At 42.8% G+C, this 16481-nt stretch overlaps 2 protein-coding genes and 1 pseudogene across 3 annotated transcripts; 2 read left to right on the forward strand and 1 right to left on the reverse strand.

Annotated features, from left to right (window-relative positions):
* Positions 1-352: 352 nt before the first annotated feature.
* Positions 353-4293, forward strand: LOC119204202 (complement factor H-like; annotated as a pseudogene).
* Positions 4294-5628: 1335 nt separating this feature from the next.
* On the forward strand, positions 5629-8535 carry LOC119209334 (complement factor H-like). Of its 2 annotated transcripts, none has more exons than XM_037458584.2 (10): positions 5629-5920; positions 6006-6197; positions 6491-6661; positions 6776-6958; positions 7311-7355; positions 7452-7496; positions 7584-7745; positions 7828-7992; positions 8207-8232; positions 8349-8535. In XM_037458584.2, the coding sequence occupies exons 1-10, from the start codon at positions 5860-5862 to the stop codon at positions 8358-8360; spliced, it is 1062 nt and encodes a 353-aa protein (XP_037314481.2). In that variant the 5' UTR covers positions 5629-5859; the 3' UTR covers positions 8361-8535. The 2 variants fall into 2 exon arrangements, with proteins under 2 accessions (XP_037314481.2, XP_037314480.2); XM_037458583.2 differs by having other exon boundaries at positions 5630-5920; positions 7308-7355.
* Positions 8536-9153: 618 nt separating this feature from the next.
* On the reverse strand, positions 9154-15932 carry zbtb41 (zinc finger and BTB domain containing 41). The gene is made up of 11 exons (XM_037458580.2): positions 15528-15932; positions 13904-15092; positions 13587-13797; positions 12969-13038; positions 12683-12830; positions 12100-12229; positions 11895-11990; positions 11678-11784; positions 11442-11547; positions 11233-11321; positions 9154-10186 (listed from the first exon to the last, which is right to left on the reverse strand). Exons 2-11 carry the CDS (start codon positions 15057-15059, stop codon positions 9573-9575), a joined length of 2727 nt encoding a protein of 908 aa, XP_037314477.2. The 5' UTR covers positions 15060-15092; positions 15528-15932; the 3' UTR covers positions 9154-9572.
* Positions 15933-16481: the final 549 nt, after the last annotated feature.

Here is a 16481-nt window from a genome sequence, read left to right on the forward strand (position 1 = left end):
GACAATATGGATATAATATAAGCAGTTTGACTGCTATTGATATTTATTATGCTACTCGTGAGAAACTTCGCCTTTTTTTCTTTAACGGTACACGGCGAAGCATTGTGCTGTGCTCTATACCTCACATCTCTGAAATCAATGAGCAAGTGGTTACCACGGTTTGCTTCCTGCAGCGTGACGTCAGAGCGCTGCAGAGCGATCACGCGTTTCCTAACTTTTAGGCTACTTTTAGGAACAATTATTGACTGGCTTTAAAATTTAACTTGGCTCCTTGATCAGCTTGATCATTAAAACATTAAAGTTCCCTGTTGTTTACCTTGTAATGTTTACTGTAACGTTTGAGGGGGGGGGGGGGGAATGTCCTCATTAAATGATTAACAGGCCCCATGTAAACTGGGCTCTCAGCTCTGCTTCATTTGGCTGATTTATTTTGTGACAAAATGGGTTGGAGAAGATATTGTGGGTTTGTTCTCCTGGTTTGGTCTCAAGGATTTCAACATGGTAAGAAAGTTCATTCCTGTCACTTAAAATCACCTTGACTTGGTCGAATCTTTAATTTGTGCTTTTATTTGACGTCGTGTCCCAGTGCGGCCGTCACATCAGCCTTGTTCAGCCCCCGAACTGAACGGTGGTTTTTTGGTCCCTGAACTGAAGTCTTATGATCATGAAGCACAGCTCCACTACGGCTGTGATAACGGACGTAAACCTGCAGTTGAGGGCTGGTGGGCAACGAGCTCTTGTCTGAATGGCGCATGGTCTCCTGAACCACAATGTGTAGGTAAGTGTCAGAGACGCAGGAAGCCTTCAGCCTTTCTTCAGCATTTAAGTCTTTGTTCCAACGCCATTTGGAAAACTTTATTGTATTCGTACAATGTATAAAACCTTTAAAGTGATGAAGTCCTGCAGCTGTAAGACACTGTGGAGAAACTATGTTACGTATCTGAACCATTGTGTTCAACATTTATATCAAAGAATGAAAAAAACTATGCTAAATTCAAAGTAGTGGAGATTTTCCTCTTTGAGTCTTTTGAAATATATCTTGCTAGACTAAATTAAAAAAAATCCAGCCACCATGGTAAAAACTTGTTTTCCTCCCCAGATGAAAACGCCTGCATTAACCCAGAAATACACAACGTAAAAAAAGCAAGTGATTGGGTCCCAGGTAAAACCAAAATCAGGATAACATGTGCTGACGGATACGACCTCAAAGACCACGCTGCCACGACCGAATGTACCAATGGAACATGGTCCCCCGTGCTGCTCTGTGAGAGTACGTCTGTCACATGTTTCATACCAACAAGCTGAGAAAACAATAAATATCCCTTTTGAATTCCCAAAGCTACACCAATTTAAGCAGTATTTCCTCCTTTTGCCTCGTTTGCAGAAAGCATCAATTCATGTGGCGAGCCTCCTCAGATCCCCCACGCAGTGATCATCCATCGGGGATACAAGGACTTCTTTCCAGACAATACAAGATTGCAGTATGAATGTGAGAAAGGATTCTCTGTGGAGGGAGAACTCCATCTATTGCATGGCTGGAAACTGGACTGAAGGCCCAACGTGCAGTGAGTGGCGTAACATGCTGAGATCTGAAGTGCTATGAATGCTTTTTCTTTATTGCAAAATAGAACCTGTGTGTGTGTGTGTGTGTGTGTGTGTGTGTGTGTGTGTGTGTGTGTGTGTGTGTGTGTGTGTGTGTGTGTGTGTGTGTGTGTGTGTGTGTGTGTTCCTTCCACTCAGCCAGCAGACCAGGTGCTGGAAATGAAGGAGTTTCAACTGACACTCAGAAACAACCTGACACTGGGGGCAAGTTAACAATTTTTTTTTTTTCTTATCATTAATCAAAACATGAACAGTGTGTCACCTTTTCATTCTTCATAAAAACATCTTCTGGGCTGTGTGAAGGTGCTTGAAACATCTTTGAAGTCCAGCTGGTCAAAACGTGTCATTGTAAATATTGGGTCGTTATCATGAATCAGAAAGAAATCCCCTTACTGTTAATAACTGGTGTGTCTTACCTTCATCAGGAAGGTCTACCACCCCCGGCTTGAATGAGGAAGACAATACACCTTTAAAAACAAAGGGTAAATAATTGATTATTTCCCTGTTTTCAACTCAAATGTATAAAACTCGGTTGGTGTAACTTTTGCAAACCTTCCAAGCAGTAACTGTAACAAAAGAACTTGAATGTGCAGCTTCCCGCCGTTCAAATGAAATCTGTCTGGGACGTGGTTTGAAAGTGCAACAACTACATTTTTCGATGCAAAAAACATTCAGTGATTGTGTCTTCATCACCGCACTAACCTTTGGTTGAGGGCAGCTGGTGCGTCATGTGGTGAGAAACGCCACGTTGCAGAGGAACCACACATTGGACGAGATAAGAATTGAGTCAATTCACGGCCACGTTTCAGGTGGACTAAATGAACCCATTCGTGTTGATGTTGCTTTTTAAATAAGCTCTTCATTACATTTCAGTCGCACACTGTGGAGAATACCAGAAGATTCCAAACGGTGATGTTGTGGAGCGGGATGCCGTGTCTCTGAGATACCAATGTAATGCCTTCTACACACAAGTGGGTTCAGGCATCGTGACGTGTAACAGCGATGGCAGCTGGTCACATTTACCCATCTGCAAAGGTATAAAAGAATCAATACAAGCATTGGTCACTCCCCAAGTATATCAAGCACATTTCACCAAAATATCATCTTTGAATTTTTCTTTTCTCGATATTTTGTAGAAGCGTTCTGCGTCCTGGATCCTGCTCGATTGCCCAAATTAAGGGAATCTCCAAATCACTATATAAAGGACGGAGAGGACAAGTCCATTCCATGTATTTGGCCTGATTATTACAGAAAGGTTAAGTGCACCAATGAAGAAATGGTTTATACCGAGTGTAAGTATTTAAGTATGGTCTTTACACTTTATATGCCACAATGTTCATTTAGGCTATTTATTTGTGAGATAATATAAGGTGTTCCAAAGTTAACCGCATTTCAATCCCTTATTTCCAAAAAAAATAAAACTGAAATAAATCTCTAATATATCTAATGATGAATTGATCCTTATGAATAAGTGGTTTCCTGTGCAGCTAAACACAACTTGTGAAGTAGTTATTACTTCAGCAGGAAACAGTGGCAGGGTCTGAACTGACCGAAGTTAAAAAGCAAGTGAATGAACAGGCTGCAGGAGGAAAATGTCCCGACGTGGTTTGTATTGGGACACTTCCACTGCCGGCCTTTCCTGGTCCAACTCGTGTGGCAGGTTGCTCCTTCATTTAAGCCTCTGCAAGGTCACGCCGTTTCCGCCACGCGACCCTCCTGCTCCACCACAACAGATCGAGTTTCCCCTCGACTCCACACAGCACGGCTCATGGCTCCCAAATACCTCAAAGCGTGCTTACAAACATGGAATTGTCAAGGAATTTGTCCACAGAGCCGGAGTTATAGGATAAAACCCATCTTTTCTAAACTGATGTCTTTCAGCAATCAGCTACTGAATCAATGAATCAGACTAATCAATAACAACGTTTCTGTGTGTTAAACTACCTGCTGAAATATTCTCTGCTCTTTTTGGTTTGTTTTTAGGTTGCCATATTTATGACCTTAATCGTGTAAGTGTTTTGCATATTTCATATTGCATGTTTAAATATTAAACTATCATTTAGAGGGATTATTGATTTCTTATTGTCTGTGCTGTACCCAGGGAGTTTGCTGTTTCAATGGAGCAGAAGCTGCATGGCAGGATCAACGTTTCTCAGAGCAAAGCGGCTCCACCGGAAAAAAACTGGCCCCGAAAATATGTCGTTCATCATATTAGCTTTTGACTTTTTTTTTCCCAAAAACCTCTAACATTCCCATGTATCTTTTTATGATTGTAATTCCTAATGCACTAACAAAGGACCGTTACTTTGGATAAGAACTAAGTTACTTTGTTCTACAGTAGTGTGGATATTTAGTTCTCTTTAGAAATCTTAAGGGCTTTGAGCTACATGCTAATGTCATGCTTCTAAGCAGGTATAAAGTTTATCAAAGTTCCCCATGTTAGCCAACGTGCTAAATAGCACAAAGCTCAGGTCAAAGCTTTGCAATGATCAATTTCTGCAGACTCCTTATAAAATGAGCACTGATTGTAAAACGATGTTATCGAGTTCTGTCAAGATGATAAGAGAGTAACACATTTCACTAAAGCTTTTACTTTACTCCTAGAACTTATCCCATTGAATCGTGTAACATGAGGTATGTGTTTCAGATGTCCTGTTGTAAAAGGCCTGCATTAATAAATAATGGAGTTTATTTCTCTGTGTGCAGTGTTGAGTATTAAATATAATCATTCATGCACATGGACTGTAATTACACTTGAATAATAATTGAATAATAGTAGTGAGTGGAGGCCGCGTCCGGCCCGGAGCACACGAACATGTTGATAAAAGGCTGGACGCACTCTCAGGGTCAAATGTGGAAAAATAAGGAAACGCCAACATGTTCCCCAACAGCTCTCATACGTAAACACATACATCGCAAAACATCCTGATATGCAGTGAACTTATGAACAACGGGAGGCGTGATGATCCGAGAGCCTGAAGGGATGGACGTCCCTGTGCTCCAATGGGACTCCCTGAGGGTCCTAAGCAAGGAGACGCCTCCATCATAGTGAACCAATCATCTATGCTCTTATAGACTATATCATCCGAGCGCACTCCGTACTTAGCGCCCTTTTCTTTGCTGTGGCTAAATAGCTTGAAACAGGTCCGTGCACGTATGACTGCAGGACAGAATACTCCTGTCACATATAAACATTGTCATATTGCTTTGATTAAAGTCTCAAGTCTAGTAGACAGCAGTATTTACTCCACAAACAACCCGGGGACATTCCCTCAGCAATGATTAACCTGTTTTGATCCAAACTCACCTCAAGTCTACTTTCATTCATGACAAAATGTCCATTAGTTAACTTGGATTTAGTCTCCTGTTTTGGTTTCCTCAAGCCTTTACTGGTGAGAATGTTGAACACTTTCCCAAAGGGATATTTTGATTTGTTAATCAAGAATATAACTGTAGTCATTTAGCTTATTGAAGCATGTAAGCACAACATCAAACCCGCCCTGTGGTGCAGCACGGTGGTTTCTTTGCTTAAAAAAAAATCATTTTCACCTGAGATGTTAAAAGAATCACAAAAGTAATTCTGCTTCATCCACCTGAAACAATGAATATCAGTGAAAACATGTCTTTTATTTAAGAGGTTTAAGAAGCACAGCTTCAATGACAAATTGTTCAATATATTAAATGATTCAGAGCTAATATGAAAAGTGTTTATATGCTTCATGACTCAAATACCGCGTCTTTAGTTACTAGTTGCTGCGTATTGTAGCTTCGTGATGCTGACCTCTGACCATAGACGAGGCTCGGGTTATCTATTGGAATCTGGACTGTAAACAAACTCTTTCTGTATAAACACGTCATGTCTGACAAATAAAATGAATCTTTTTGCGTTAAACACGTAAACAAAGAGGAAATAACAGGAGCCGTGCTTAGTAGAATACGATTAACCCTCCTCTTGAATGTGTCCACTGGGTACCAACATGGGACAACTGATTAAAAACAAAGAAAACCAATGAAGCAGCAGCTGAACATAATATTGATCCGTTTACTTGTTTACGTACTTGAAGAACCTTATTTGACAAAGATCATATTGCTAAATGTTACTGATCTGACCAGAGCACCCAAAGCCTGTTTTCACATTTGTGTGGGCTGCATGAGGACAGTTACTCAGCGCAAAATGCCCTCATTAAATGATTAACAGGCCCCATGTAAACTGGGCTCTCAGCTCTGCTTCATTTTGCTGATTTATTTTGTGACAAAATGGGTTGGAGAAGATATTGTGGGTTTGTTCTCCTGGTTTGGTCTCAAGGATTTCAACATGGTAAGAACATTCATTCCTGTCACTTAAAATCACCTTGACTTGGTCGAATCTTTAATTTGTGCTTTTATTTGACGTCGTGTCCCAGTGCGGCCGTCACATCAGCCTTGTTCAGCCCCCGAACTGAACGGTGGTTTTTTGGTCCCTGAACTGAAGTCTTATGATCATGAAGCACAGCTCCACTACGGCTGTGATAACGGACGTAAACCTGCAGTTGAGGGCTGGTGGGCAACGAGCTCTTGTCTGAATGGCGCATGGTCTCCTGAACCACAATGTGTAGGTAAGTGTCAGATACGCAGGAAGCCTTCAGCCTTTCTTCAGCATTTAAGTCTTTGTTCCAACGCCATTTGGAAAACTTTATTGCAGTGATGAAGTCCTGTAGCTGTAAGACACTGTGGAGAAACTGTTACGTATCTGAACCATTGTGTTCAACATTTATATCAAAGAATGAAAAAAACTATGCTAAATGCAAAGTAGTGGAGATTTCCCTCTTTGAGTCTTTTTAAATATATCTTGCTAGACTAAATAAAAAAAAATCCAGCCAACATGGTAAAAACTTGTTTTCCTCCCCAGATGAAAACGCCTGCATTAAACCAGAAATACACAACGTAAAAAAAGCAAGTGATTGGGTCCCAGGTAAAACCAAAATCAGGATAACATGTGCTGACGGATACGACCTCAAAGACCACGCTGCCACGACCGAATGTACTAATGGAACATGGTCCCCCGTGCTGCTCTGTGAGAGTACGTCTGTCACATGTTTCATACCAACAAGCTGAGAAAACAATAAATATCCCTTTTGAATTCCCAAAGCTACACCAATTTAAGCAGTATTTCCTCCTTTTGCCTCGTTTGCAGAAAGCATCAATTCATGTGGCGAGCCTCCTCAGATCCCCCACGCAGTGATCATCCATCGGGGATACAAGGACTTCTTTCCAGACAATACAAGATTGCAGTATGAATGTGAGAAAGGATTCTCTGTGGAGGGAGAAGACTCCATCTATTGCATGGCTGGAAACTGGACTGAAGGCCCAACGTGCAGTGAGTGGCGTAACACTTTGTCATGATAATAATAATTAATAAATGGTGAGTGTATAGTTAATTCAACTTTTAGGAAATTAAATGACATTTGTTCACAGATTTTTTCCAAAAAATGTGTAATGCTCAACCATGTCTATGAAAATAACTATTATTACAGGTCGGGCCGGTGCTCCCTTCATTAGGAACCTGATGCACGACACATGACGTCTTTTGGGACACATCATTTTTTTATTTTCTGCATGTTTTCTTTAACAACCACACTTTTGGCCAGAGTTACTGATTGGACCTCACCTCATTCTGTGATCCATGACAGTGAATGTGTTGGATGGTTTGTTTCTCTCTGGTTCAGCAGATGGGGGGAAATCTACATCAACCGGCACTGACACGCACCCTGAAGGTGGAGTGGTTTCACAATCTGTGTATTACTGTCAATTGGTGTAATCATTATCTAATGTCCCCTATGTGAGTACTAATGGATGTTTTGGTGGATCAGGACCCACCACACCTGATGATGGAGGGAGACGGGCTGTGACGGGAGGTGGGTAGTCATTTTTAAACTGTGATGCTATTTTAGAAGTGAGTTTGCTTTGACAGCTTAAAAAAAAAATGTTTTTGTGTGTTTCAGTCACAAATTGCGGAGAACCTCCCACAGTTCATAATGGAGATGTTGTGGAAAATGGTGCAATGTTTTTGAAGTACCAATGCGTCAATTATTACGAACTAGTGGGACCAGAGAAAGTGGTGTGTTACAGCAATGGTCTGTGGTCACGAGTACCCATCTGCCAAGGTAAATCAAATAAAGAAATGTAAAATTCAAAGAGCTTGACTTGGGGGGGGGTGAAGTTTAACCGTTTGTTTCTTTTGTGCAGACAACTTCTGTTCAGTGGACACTGATCGAGACCCTAAATTCATAAGCGTTGGAGTTCAATTTGTAGGGAATGGTAAGAAGTTGAGATTGAGATGTGCGGAGAAGGGCTACTTTGATCAATATTCCGACGGTGTTTGCACCAATGGAAGGATTTCATTCTCAGTCTGTAAGTATCACTTTAACTTCATTTCTTTACAGTAGTTCAGATTTCTCATTGTACAGTCATGGATGTATCCATGAGTATGGTGTTTGTAATTTAATTATTTGATAAATGAAATATCGTTGTTAACAATACACATAACAGACAGACTGCCCCTCCCAATGAGGAGTCAGTAGGTTGCTCCACGTTCACTGCTGTGCTCCCCTGTGATTCTTTGCAGGTTGTAACCAGTGGAAGTTAAATAATGTGAGTGTCAAGTCAGCCTTGGTTTACACTGACATCGTCTCACATGAAGCTCTACTACTGTTTATTCATTCATCACTTCTGTTGATGCATTGATGATGTTTTATTCTTGTATCCAGGGCTGGTGTTAAGGCTGTATCATCAAGGGGAGGAAACTGCTTCCTTCTGGACCGGCTACAACCAGCTAGTCCCAAATGTTTTTTGTTTGAGATTACTTCTAACGATCCGTTGATGGCAACCTAATGTGGACATGTTTGTATCCATAAAGCTGCAAAAATAAGGTCTAAATAAATTCTTGGCATCTCAGCTGTAATCATTCTACATTGTCTGCAGGGTTTGAGTTGAAAGTTCCCCAAATTCATCCATAAAGCTTTAATCCACATCCACTTTGTCTGTAACGAGAGTCTTGCAGGTGGGAGTGCGTCCGAACAGCCTTTCACAGACCTGATGATCCCCTACAAGCAGAAGTATTATTACAGATCAGATTGTATTGGCTATGAGACAAAGTTTGAGAATAGTAACGCCACTTTTACAGAATGTGAATATTAACTGTTTGAAATTAGAATAACTAATCATTTAAATTGAAGAAATGTCTCGACAGCCGCAGAATCCACTCCTTTAGTTTTAGTCACTTTTCCGCTTATAAATTCATCAAAACATATTTTCCAAAAATTGGATTTTGGATTTCATGGATTCATTGTTGGTATTCATGACAAGGTTCTTGCACACAGCACGAGTGGAAATATCTTTTCTTGAAGAGGCCGGAAGTTTAATCAGAATTACAATAATTCGTCCAAATTGAAAAACTTTCCCGTCAAGCAACTGACTCCTAAATAATTAAATAGCTTTGTCTCTAAAGAAAAACCCACCAAAAGTTATTCTGTGTCGCTCAGCACACTGAGAACCAGAGGAAATCCAACATCCTCCATCAGAAGACAGACATTTACAATTTATTCACTAAAGAAAGAGGCAGCCTTGACATTTGAAACATTCCAGATATTTTTCATCTCCTTTTTGTAACAATTGTTTCCACAACATTTCATACAGTTCTGATTCTTCTTCTGAAGCGTGATGATTATCTGACAGTTTACACAGTCCTTTGCATTTCTATTGACAAATGCAGAAAAATCTATTTAAATCCAGTTTTCTTCTTTTTGGACATTATTATATCTATTTTGGGGTTTTAATGAGTTTCCTGAGATCCTGCTAAACCTCCACCAGGTCTTGCTTATCTCAAAGGTAATGACTTTCCATGATTGTCCTCTGTATTGACTGAATACATTTGAATGGTGAAAACTGTAGCTTCTGTTCCTATTGTTTGAATCAGGTTTTGCGGAGGAGCATCAGTGTGTGAGATCCGAGTTGGAAATGTTCTGCACAGAGGAAGCTGAATCCAATCCCAACAGCGTGCCCAGGTAGGACTGCTCTCGGGGGTCCAGCATCTGATCGGGTCTCACGGGGTGGACGATGTTGCCGCGCTGCGGGGTCAGGGTGTACTTCTCTAAAAATGCCAGGTCTGGAGCCGCCTGGTAGCTGGAGCTCTGCTGCGCTCCCTGAGCCTGCATGCTCACAACGCTGTGAGTTTGGGAGGCAAGAGAAGAGGCCCTGTGAGCATTCGGGTCCCCCTGCGCTCCACCTGCCGTCTGGACGGCGACTAAAGTGACCGGCACGCAGACTTGGGCAGAGGAAGGGCTGCTCTGGGCGGCGGACTTGGGCTCAGCGCAGTACACCTTAGAGGGTTCCCCGAAGGGAACGGAGACCTCTTTAACCTCCCCGAGCCCCCGGGTGCTGTGCACGTGGTCCACGTGGTACTTGAGCTTGTCTTTCCTCTTGAAGGTGGCGCTGCAGTGGGGGCAGTTGAACGGACGAGCGTCTGAGTGAATCACCATGTGCTTCGTCAGGGTCTTCTTGATCCGAAATGTCTGGTTGCACTCTGGACACGTGTGGGGTTTCTCACCTGACATGAACACAAGAGGAAATCAAAACAGTATTGTTCACTGCTTCTAATGCAAATTTGGGTATTTCTATAGCAATTGCAGCATTTTATCAATCAGATGGCGCTTTATAGTATAGTTGACTGCGGTAATTGTTTTTGAATGAACTAGCTCGCAAAGTATAAGCTAGCCTTATTAACACATTATCATATTGTTTCTTCTTATTCATTTTTAAAAACACATCCAACCCCTCTGTTTTTTTATCCAAGTATGTCTTTCCATAGTAAGCACACAAACAATCCAGCGCTTAGGTTTAAAAGGATCCAAATTTGGTTGCGTTCTTACGGGCCAACTAGCTATCCTGCAATAAACAAACATGCCACATCTTATTTCCTTGTCTTTCTAAATAGTAGAATAATCATCAATTGGTACTGACTTCAAACAGCGCTTTGTAGAATATGATCAACCCTCCTCTTTAATGTTCCAAACTGGTTACCAACGTGGGACGACCAATTAAAAACAAAGAGATTAAATGAAGCAGCAACTGTACATAGTATTACTTGTTTCCGTATTCATAAGAAACATTTTTTTTTTGATGAATGATGAACCCAAAGCCTGTTTGTTTACATTGTGTGTGCTGCATGAGGACAGTAACTCAGCGCAATGTTTCTGTATTGTATTGTGTGTTATATGGTCATATGGGGGTTTGTGCTCTCTGGTTCTGCAGTTCTTCAGGTTTCACAATCTGTCTATTAATATAGATTGGTGTTATTATCTCACTATCGATCATAGTATAATATTTATCAATTGGTAAAAATACTTGGTAAGAATACAGACTTCATGCACCTGAGAAGCATTTCATCAGCATAGTATGTTTGTAGCCAGTTGTAAATGTAGAAATGTTAAAGTGTTGTAAATCTAGCACTGTGCCAACATACAGTGGCTTAGTGGACGGACCATGGAGATAACAAACGGTTTGCCCCTAAAGCAACTAACCAACACGTTACTGTCCTCATACATATGAAATAATATGCGACAAACAGATGCACGGAGCGTTCTGTTTCCTTACCGGAGTGCGTCCTGAAGTGCATTTCCAGACTGGACTTTCCTTTGAATTCTTTCTTGCAAATCTCACACTGATGCACAGCGGTTTTATACCTGTGAACAAAACCCTATTAACGATGAACCAATAACAGAAGGCAGCTAAGAGAAAAGTGCACATTTTAACAAAATCCCGGGATATAAAAATGTGTGTGACTTATTTATTAGCTATCCTACTTTTGCCAAACTTTCTCGCCCAAATGAATGCTCTTGTAGTGGGCCGTCAGATGGTCGTGGCGCCTGAAGCACTTGCCACATTCTTCACATTGGTGGGCTTTCTCACCTGTAAAAAACCTGGGTTAAATTAAGTATTGACCGGAGACAGTGAAAGGTTGACACTATTTTCCACTCTACTATGGCCAGAAACCAGGCTCTCCTTTGTCCTAAAGAAAACTAACAACGTTTGTCCTCACCAGAGTGTACTTTTTGATGTTTGGTCAGGTGATCGTGGCGTATGAAGGTTTTGCCGCATTCATCACACTCGTATCGCTTGTCGTCGTGGTGGACTCTGAGGTGCAGCCTGTCCAAGGAACAGTTTGCTCATTGCAGGCAACTTTACAAATACAAAACAAAACAAAAACTAAACTTTAAACTTTCTAAATCCCATTCTTCACATTTCAGTGCACCCACCTGTAAGAGCTGCCATGTCGGAAACTTTGGCCACAGATGCTACAGAGGTGAGGCTTCTCCCCACTGTGGATCCTCAAGTGCTCCCTCAAAGTTGTTCTATGAGAAGAAAAAAAATGTTATCTCTCAACAAAGCAGCACAGGATAAAACATTCCTGATTGCGGTCATATGGAAATTAGAGTATGTGGGGGAAGTTTAGAGACGTACCGCTCCCTTACGGATTTACCACAAACAAAGCAGGTCCACTTCCTTTTGCCTCCATGTGTGCACTCAATGTGCCGCTTTCTGTTGCACGTGTCGTTAAACTGTCGACCACAAATCTCGCAGGGAAAGGGACCTGACAATGAGGGCACACAAAACTTTAAGTGGTAAAATGTCACGCTTTGATTTTTTCTCACAAGGGGAACAGTAGAGTGATGCTGCAGAATTCTTCTAAATACCAGAGTGCAGAAAGGACCACAATGCACAGCCAGTAGTTACTAGCAATGCCAAAAACTAGGTGTTGTAATCAAATACAACCTCACATCTAATATTCATGGATTACTTATTTACTTTATGCAAGCTGTGTAAAAAAAAAGTTTTAAATCCATCATTTAAAAAAAGCAAGGTTGAAAATACTGTTGTGATTTTGCTGGTAAATATATCCACTAAAAATGTCCAAACATTTCCAAACGGATTCATGGTCGTTGAAATACAATTTTTTTCGTAGATCAGTGAGCTATGTGTAACCAGCGAGGCCAAATTACAAAAATCCTGAGGACGTCATTTCCCGGCGCTGGAAATCTCTCACCTAGATGGAACTTCTCTTGGTGCTTCAGCCTGGCAAACCTAGACCTGAAGTATTCGTCACAGAAGGAGCATTTGAAAGGCCGGTCCTGGGTGTGCAGGATCATGTGCTCCTGCAGGTGAGGCCTGCGTGTGAAGGTCTTCAGACAAATCTGGTTCAAAAGGTTCAAAGGTTACAGAATATGAAAAATCTAAATGAACTACTTACACATGGTACAAATAAATGTATCCATCATCATGCATTATCATCTCCTAATCATGAACAATAAGACAAAATCAGATACACTTACAGCACATTTCCAGCCTTCACTCTTCCTCTTCCTCTTCGTAAGAAACTCTTGGACGTGGTCTGGATGAAACCTGGCAGGATAATGAAGAATCCCACATTATGTCATTATATAAACACGGAGTGCAGCACACACCTCTGTCATCAAGGAGATGTAATGGCAGTAAATGGTGGAGGAGGGCGGGGGGGCATGATGATGATGATGATGGTGGTCCTTTTCCTTTAGTGCCAACATTAGATCATTGTTTTAAGTGTTTCCAATGCTCTGGTTCATGACCAAATACCTGAAAAGGCATCGACATGTACTATGCTTCGATGATTCCAAATATTCCAAAATATTGTATCTAAATCTATTTTTACTTAAAAAAGGTACAACATTTACAAAGCGATGAGAGGAGCTTAAACTTTTGGTCACAGTGTATTGTCAGCTAAAAAGAAAGCTGAAAAAGACAAAACCAAGTTGTGCTATAATGTACTTTTTCTTCTGTCCGAGGAAACTCGTAACCGTAATATTCTAGGAGTTCAGTAATCGAATCGTGTCGCCTGGCACGGCGAACTTTGTGGACCAGATGGTCGAGATTGTTTTTCCCCAGAAACCCTGCGCTGACCGGATGGGTCTCACCTCCTGACGTGCTTGGCCAGGGTTTTCTTGCTGGCGTGGAGTTTGTTGCAGAAGGGGCATTTGTGCTCCTTCTTCCGGAAGGGGGCGTCGCTGGCGTGCATCTTCTTCTTGTGTACGGTCAGGTTGGACTTGGTGGAGTAGTGCTGGAGACAGATGTCACACTGAAATGGTTTCTCTCCTGTGTGCACTCTGGTGTGACTCTGATACTTCCCTGTAAAATGCAGGAAAGGTGCATTAGTAGATGGTACGAGTTGTAACAGATGAGAACTACTATGCTACTATGGCACAACATTACTGATAACACGAATGATTCCCACCTGGGCGGTCAAAGGTCTTGTCACATTTGGGGCACTTGAGAACCTTCTTGCTGGAGGTTTGGATGACGACAGGAGCCAGACCTTCGGGGTACACTGGACTCGGTGTGGAGCTCCCTGCGGCTGGCACATGCTCCTTCGCCTCGCCGCCGGCCTCGCGCTCGACCCTTTCTACATCCGGGACCTGCTGAGCTTTGTTCTGGTCTGCTGCGCAAACCTCATCAGCTTTCCTCTGGGCAACCCAGTCTTCACTCACGTCTCCGTCCTCTCCCTCCTCGTCCACCACGTCTTCCCCCCGAGCTGCTTTGGATGTCTCGTTTGCGGCCAGTTTAGGAGAGTGGTTTTCCAACATCAACTTTCCCGTCTCTTCCATTCTTTCGTCGTTTTGCTCCCTCGAGGAAACAATCCTTTGTTTTTCCTCCGGAGTGTCGATGGTGTTCTCCGCACTGTCTCTCTGATATTTGGTGGGGGTTTTCCTCCTGCGAGATGATCTCCGCGTGGTGACGGTTCTCTGATCTGGCGCCTTCTCTTTCTCCGTTGAGGTGTCCTCATGTGGGCCCTGGATAACCCTGTTAACGGCTGGCGAGTCACCGGAGGCCATTTCCACGTCGGGCGAACCTCTCATCTCACCCTGGGCCTGGATCACACGTACTGGGTTGTCGTCGCCTTCTTCACACAGCAGCTTCAACACATCCATCATGTCCAGGAATTGGGCCGCTTCAGTCAGCGCTGGTAGGTCCATCTCTGCAACAGCGCACTCGGAGGTGTACAGGAAGCCAAGCAGGTGCTGAAAAACAGAGTCCTCCACGTGGTCCAGAGTCACATGCGCTGCAGCGGGGTTCTTGGACAGCTCGGCGTGGAAGTAGCTGCTCCCGTGGGCCAGCACCACTTTGTGGGCACTGTAGAGCTTCCCACCCACGGACACGGACACATCACAGAACCTCTGTCTGGTCCGGTCCTCGTTCAGGAACGCGAGGAGCTTGTGACTGTGCTGCGTCATGGCCAGGTTCCGGATGCGGGAGCTTGATTCTGGGACAGTTTCAGAGTTGGGTCGGGCCATGGACCTCGGCGCGGTGACCACCTGCCGGGCAGATTCATCGCTGGCACTGACCAGCCTCGTGCGTTTGGGACGCAGCGGACTGCAAAGCTTCTTCTTCATTGGTGGGTCCGTTGGGCGACCATCAGGTCAAACCTGAAAACCAGAGGAACACAGTGCTGAGGTTGAACAGGATTCTGTGCTGATCCTCTCAATGACTGAGCTTTGACCCACATTGAGACGGTAGTGACGTACAGGAGGGGGGTGGGGGGGGGGCATCTGGCACAGGGTAGGTCCATGTAGCAGACTTGTAGCAACAAAATAACAATGGTATAAACAACAGGAAGCTGCCATCAAGGGCGCACTGTGGTGAGAAGTAACACAAATGTGCATGAAAACAGGCACGATTGGGAATCACTCATCAGTTGAGGTGCTATTCTCCCATTTACCACAATAAAGCATGAGGAACAGCTCATTGTTATCGGCACTGAATGTTTCTCTACACACTGAAATAAAGTCATGCAGTACCCTGAAGTGTTAACGTTTAACGTCATTGGTGCATATTGCGTCCCCACTTGAAGGACCCCTTACCTTCATGTTGTCGGTGCGTCGGACGGGCCCCTGCGAGGGGAGTGTTGACAAACGACCCTGGACGCTTCCCGGAAATCCACTTTCTACCCTTTAATCGGGGCGTTTAATAAAAAATTAAATATTTCCTCAGCAATACGAGGCTCGTTTAAAAAATGACCCGCGCACTCCCGTTGACAAGCCATACGGGAAGTAAAAGGAGGAATAAGAGCTCCCTCGGAAGTGTCACGCCGCACCTTCCATTATGGAAAAATATAGAGACAACGCAACAAACCGGTCGCTCATTGGCTCGCGCAGCTCCGGTCTCTGTAACGCGCCCGTTTACAGGCGTCGACATACATCGAGGTTAAAGAGATACGGAGAAACAGACGATGGTAGTCCATTGTTATTTAAGTATATACGTAGAGCATCAAAGGAGGACTTGCCGTCGAGCGTTATTATAAGGCTCACAAGTGTTTTTTGTTGGGGGGTGGGGGGGTTGAACTGGGCATCATGGGTAATGTAGTCCTAAAGCTAATTTGAGACATCCATAAGATCAACTGCACACATCGGGTTACATAACTTTTACACTTGAGAACCAATCTGAGGTAAAACTTGTAATAGTACCTAATATTTGTTGTGACTCCATAGTTGTGCTTCAAAAAAGTAAAATGTTGTTGGCTTCTTTTTCCTCCAATACATAGTTCCGACGGCTAATTTTACACAAGTGCAACTGCAAATCAATGTATTAAAAATATGACCATGTGTAATATGTTGAACCGTTGTAGAGAAATGCAACCACCCAAAATTACATTAAATTAGTTTATTTACTTCGATGCAGCAAGTTACAGCATATATATTGCATACACATCCCTATATTTTACTAGTGCTACAATTATGTTTTACTGAAAAAGTTTTGGCTGAATAGTGAGTTCTTTTACGCCTAAACTTTAAGTATTTTTTTAATACCCCTTAACC

The sequence above is a fragment of the Pungitius pungitius genome, chromosome 15 (genome assembly GCF_949316345.1).
Source record: "Pungitius pungitius chromosome 15, fPunPun2.1, whole genome shotgun sequence".
Taxonomy (NCBI): domain Eukaryota; kingdom Metazoa; phylum Chordata; class Actinopteri; order Perciformes; family Gasterosteidae; genus Pungitius; species Pungitius pungitius.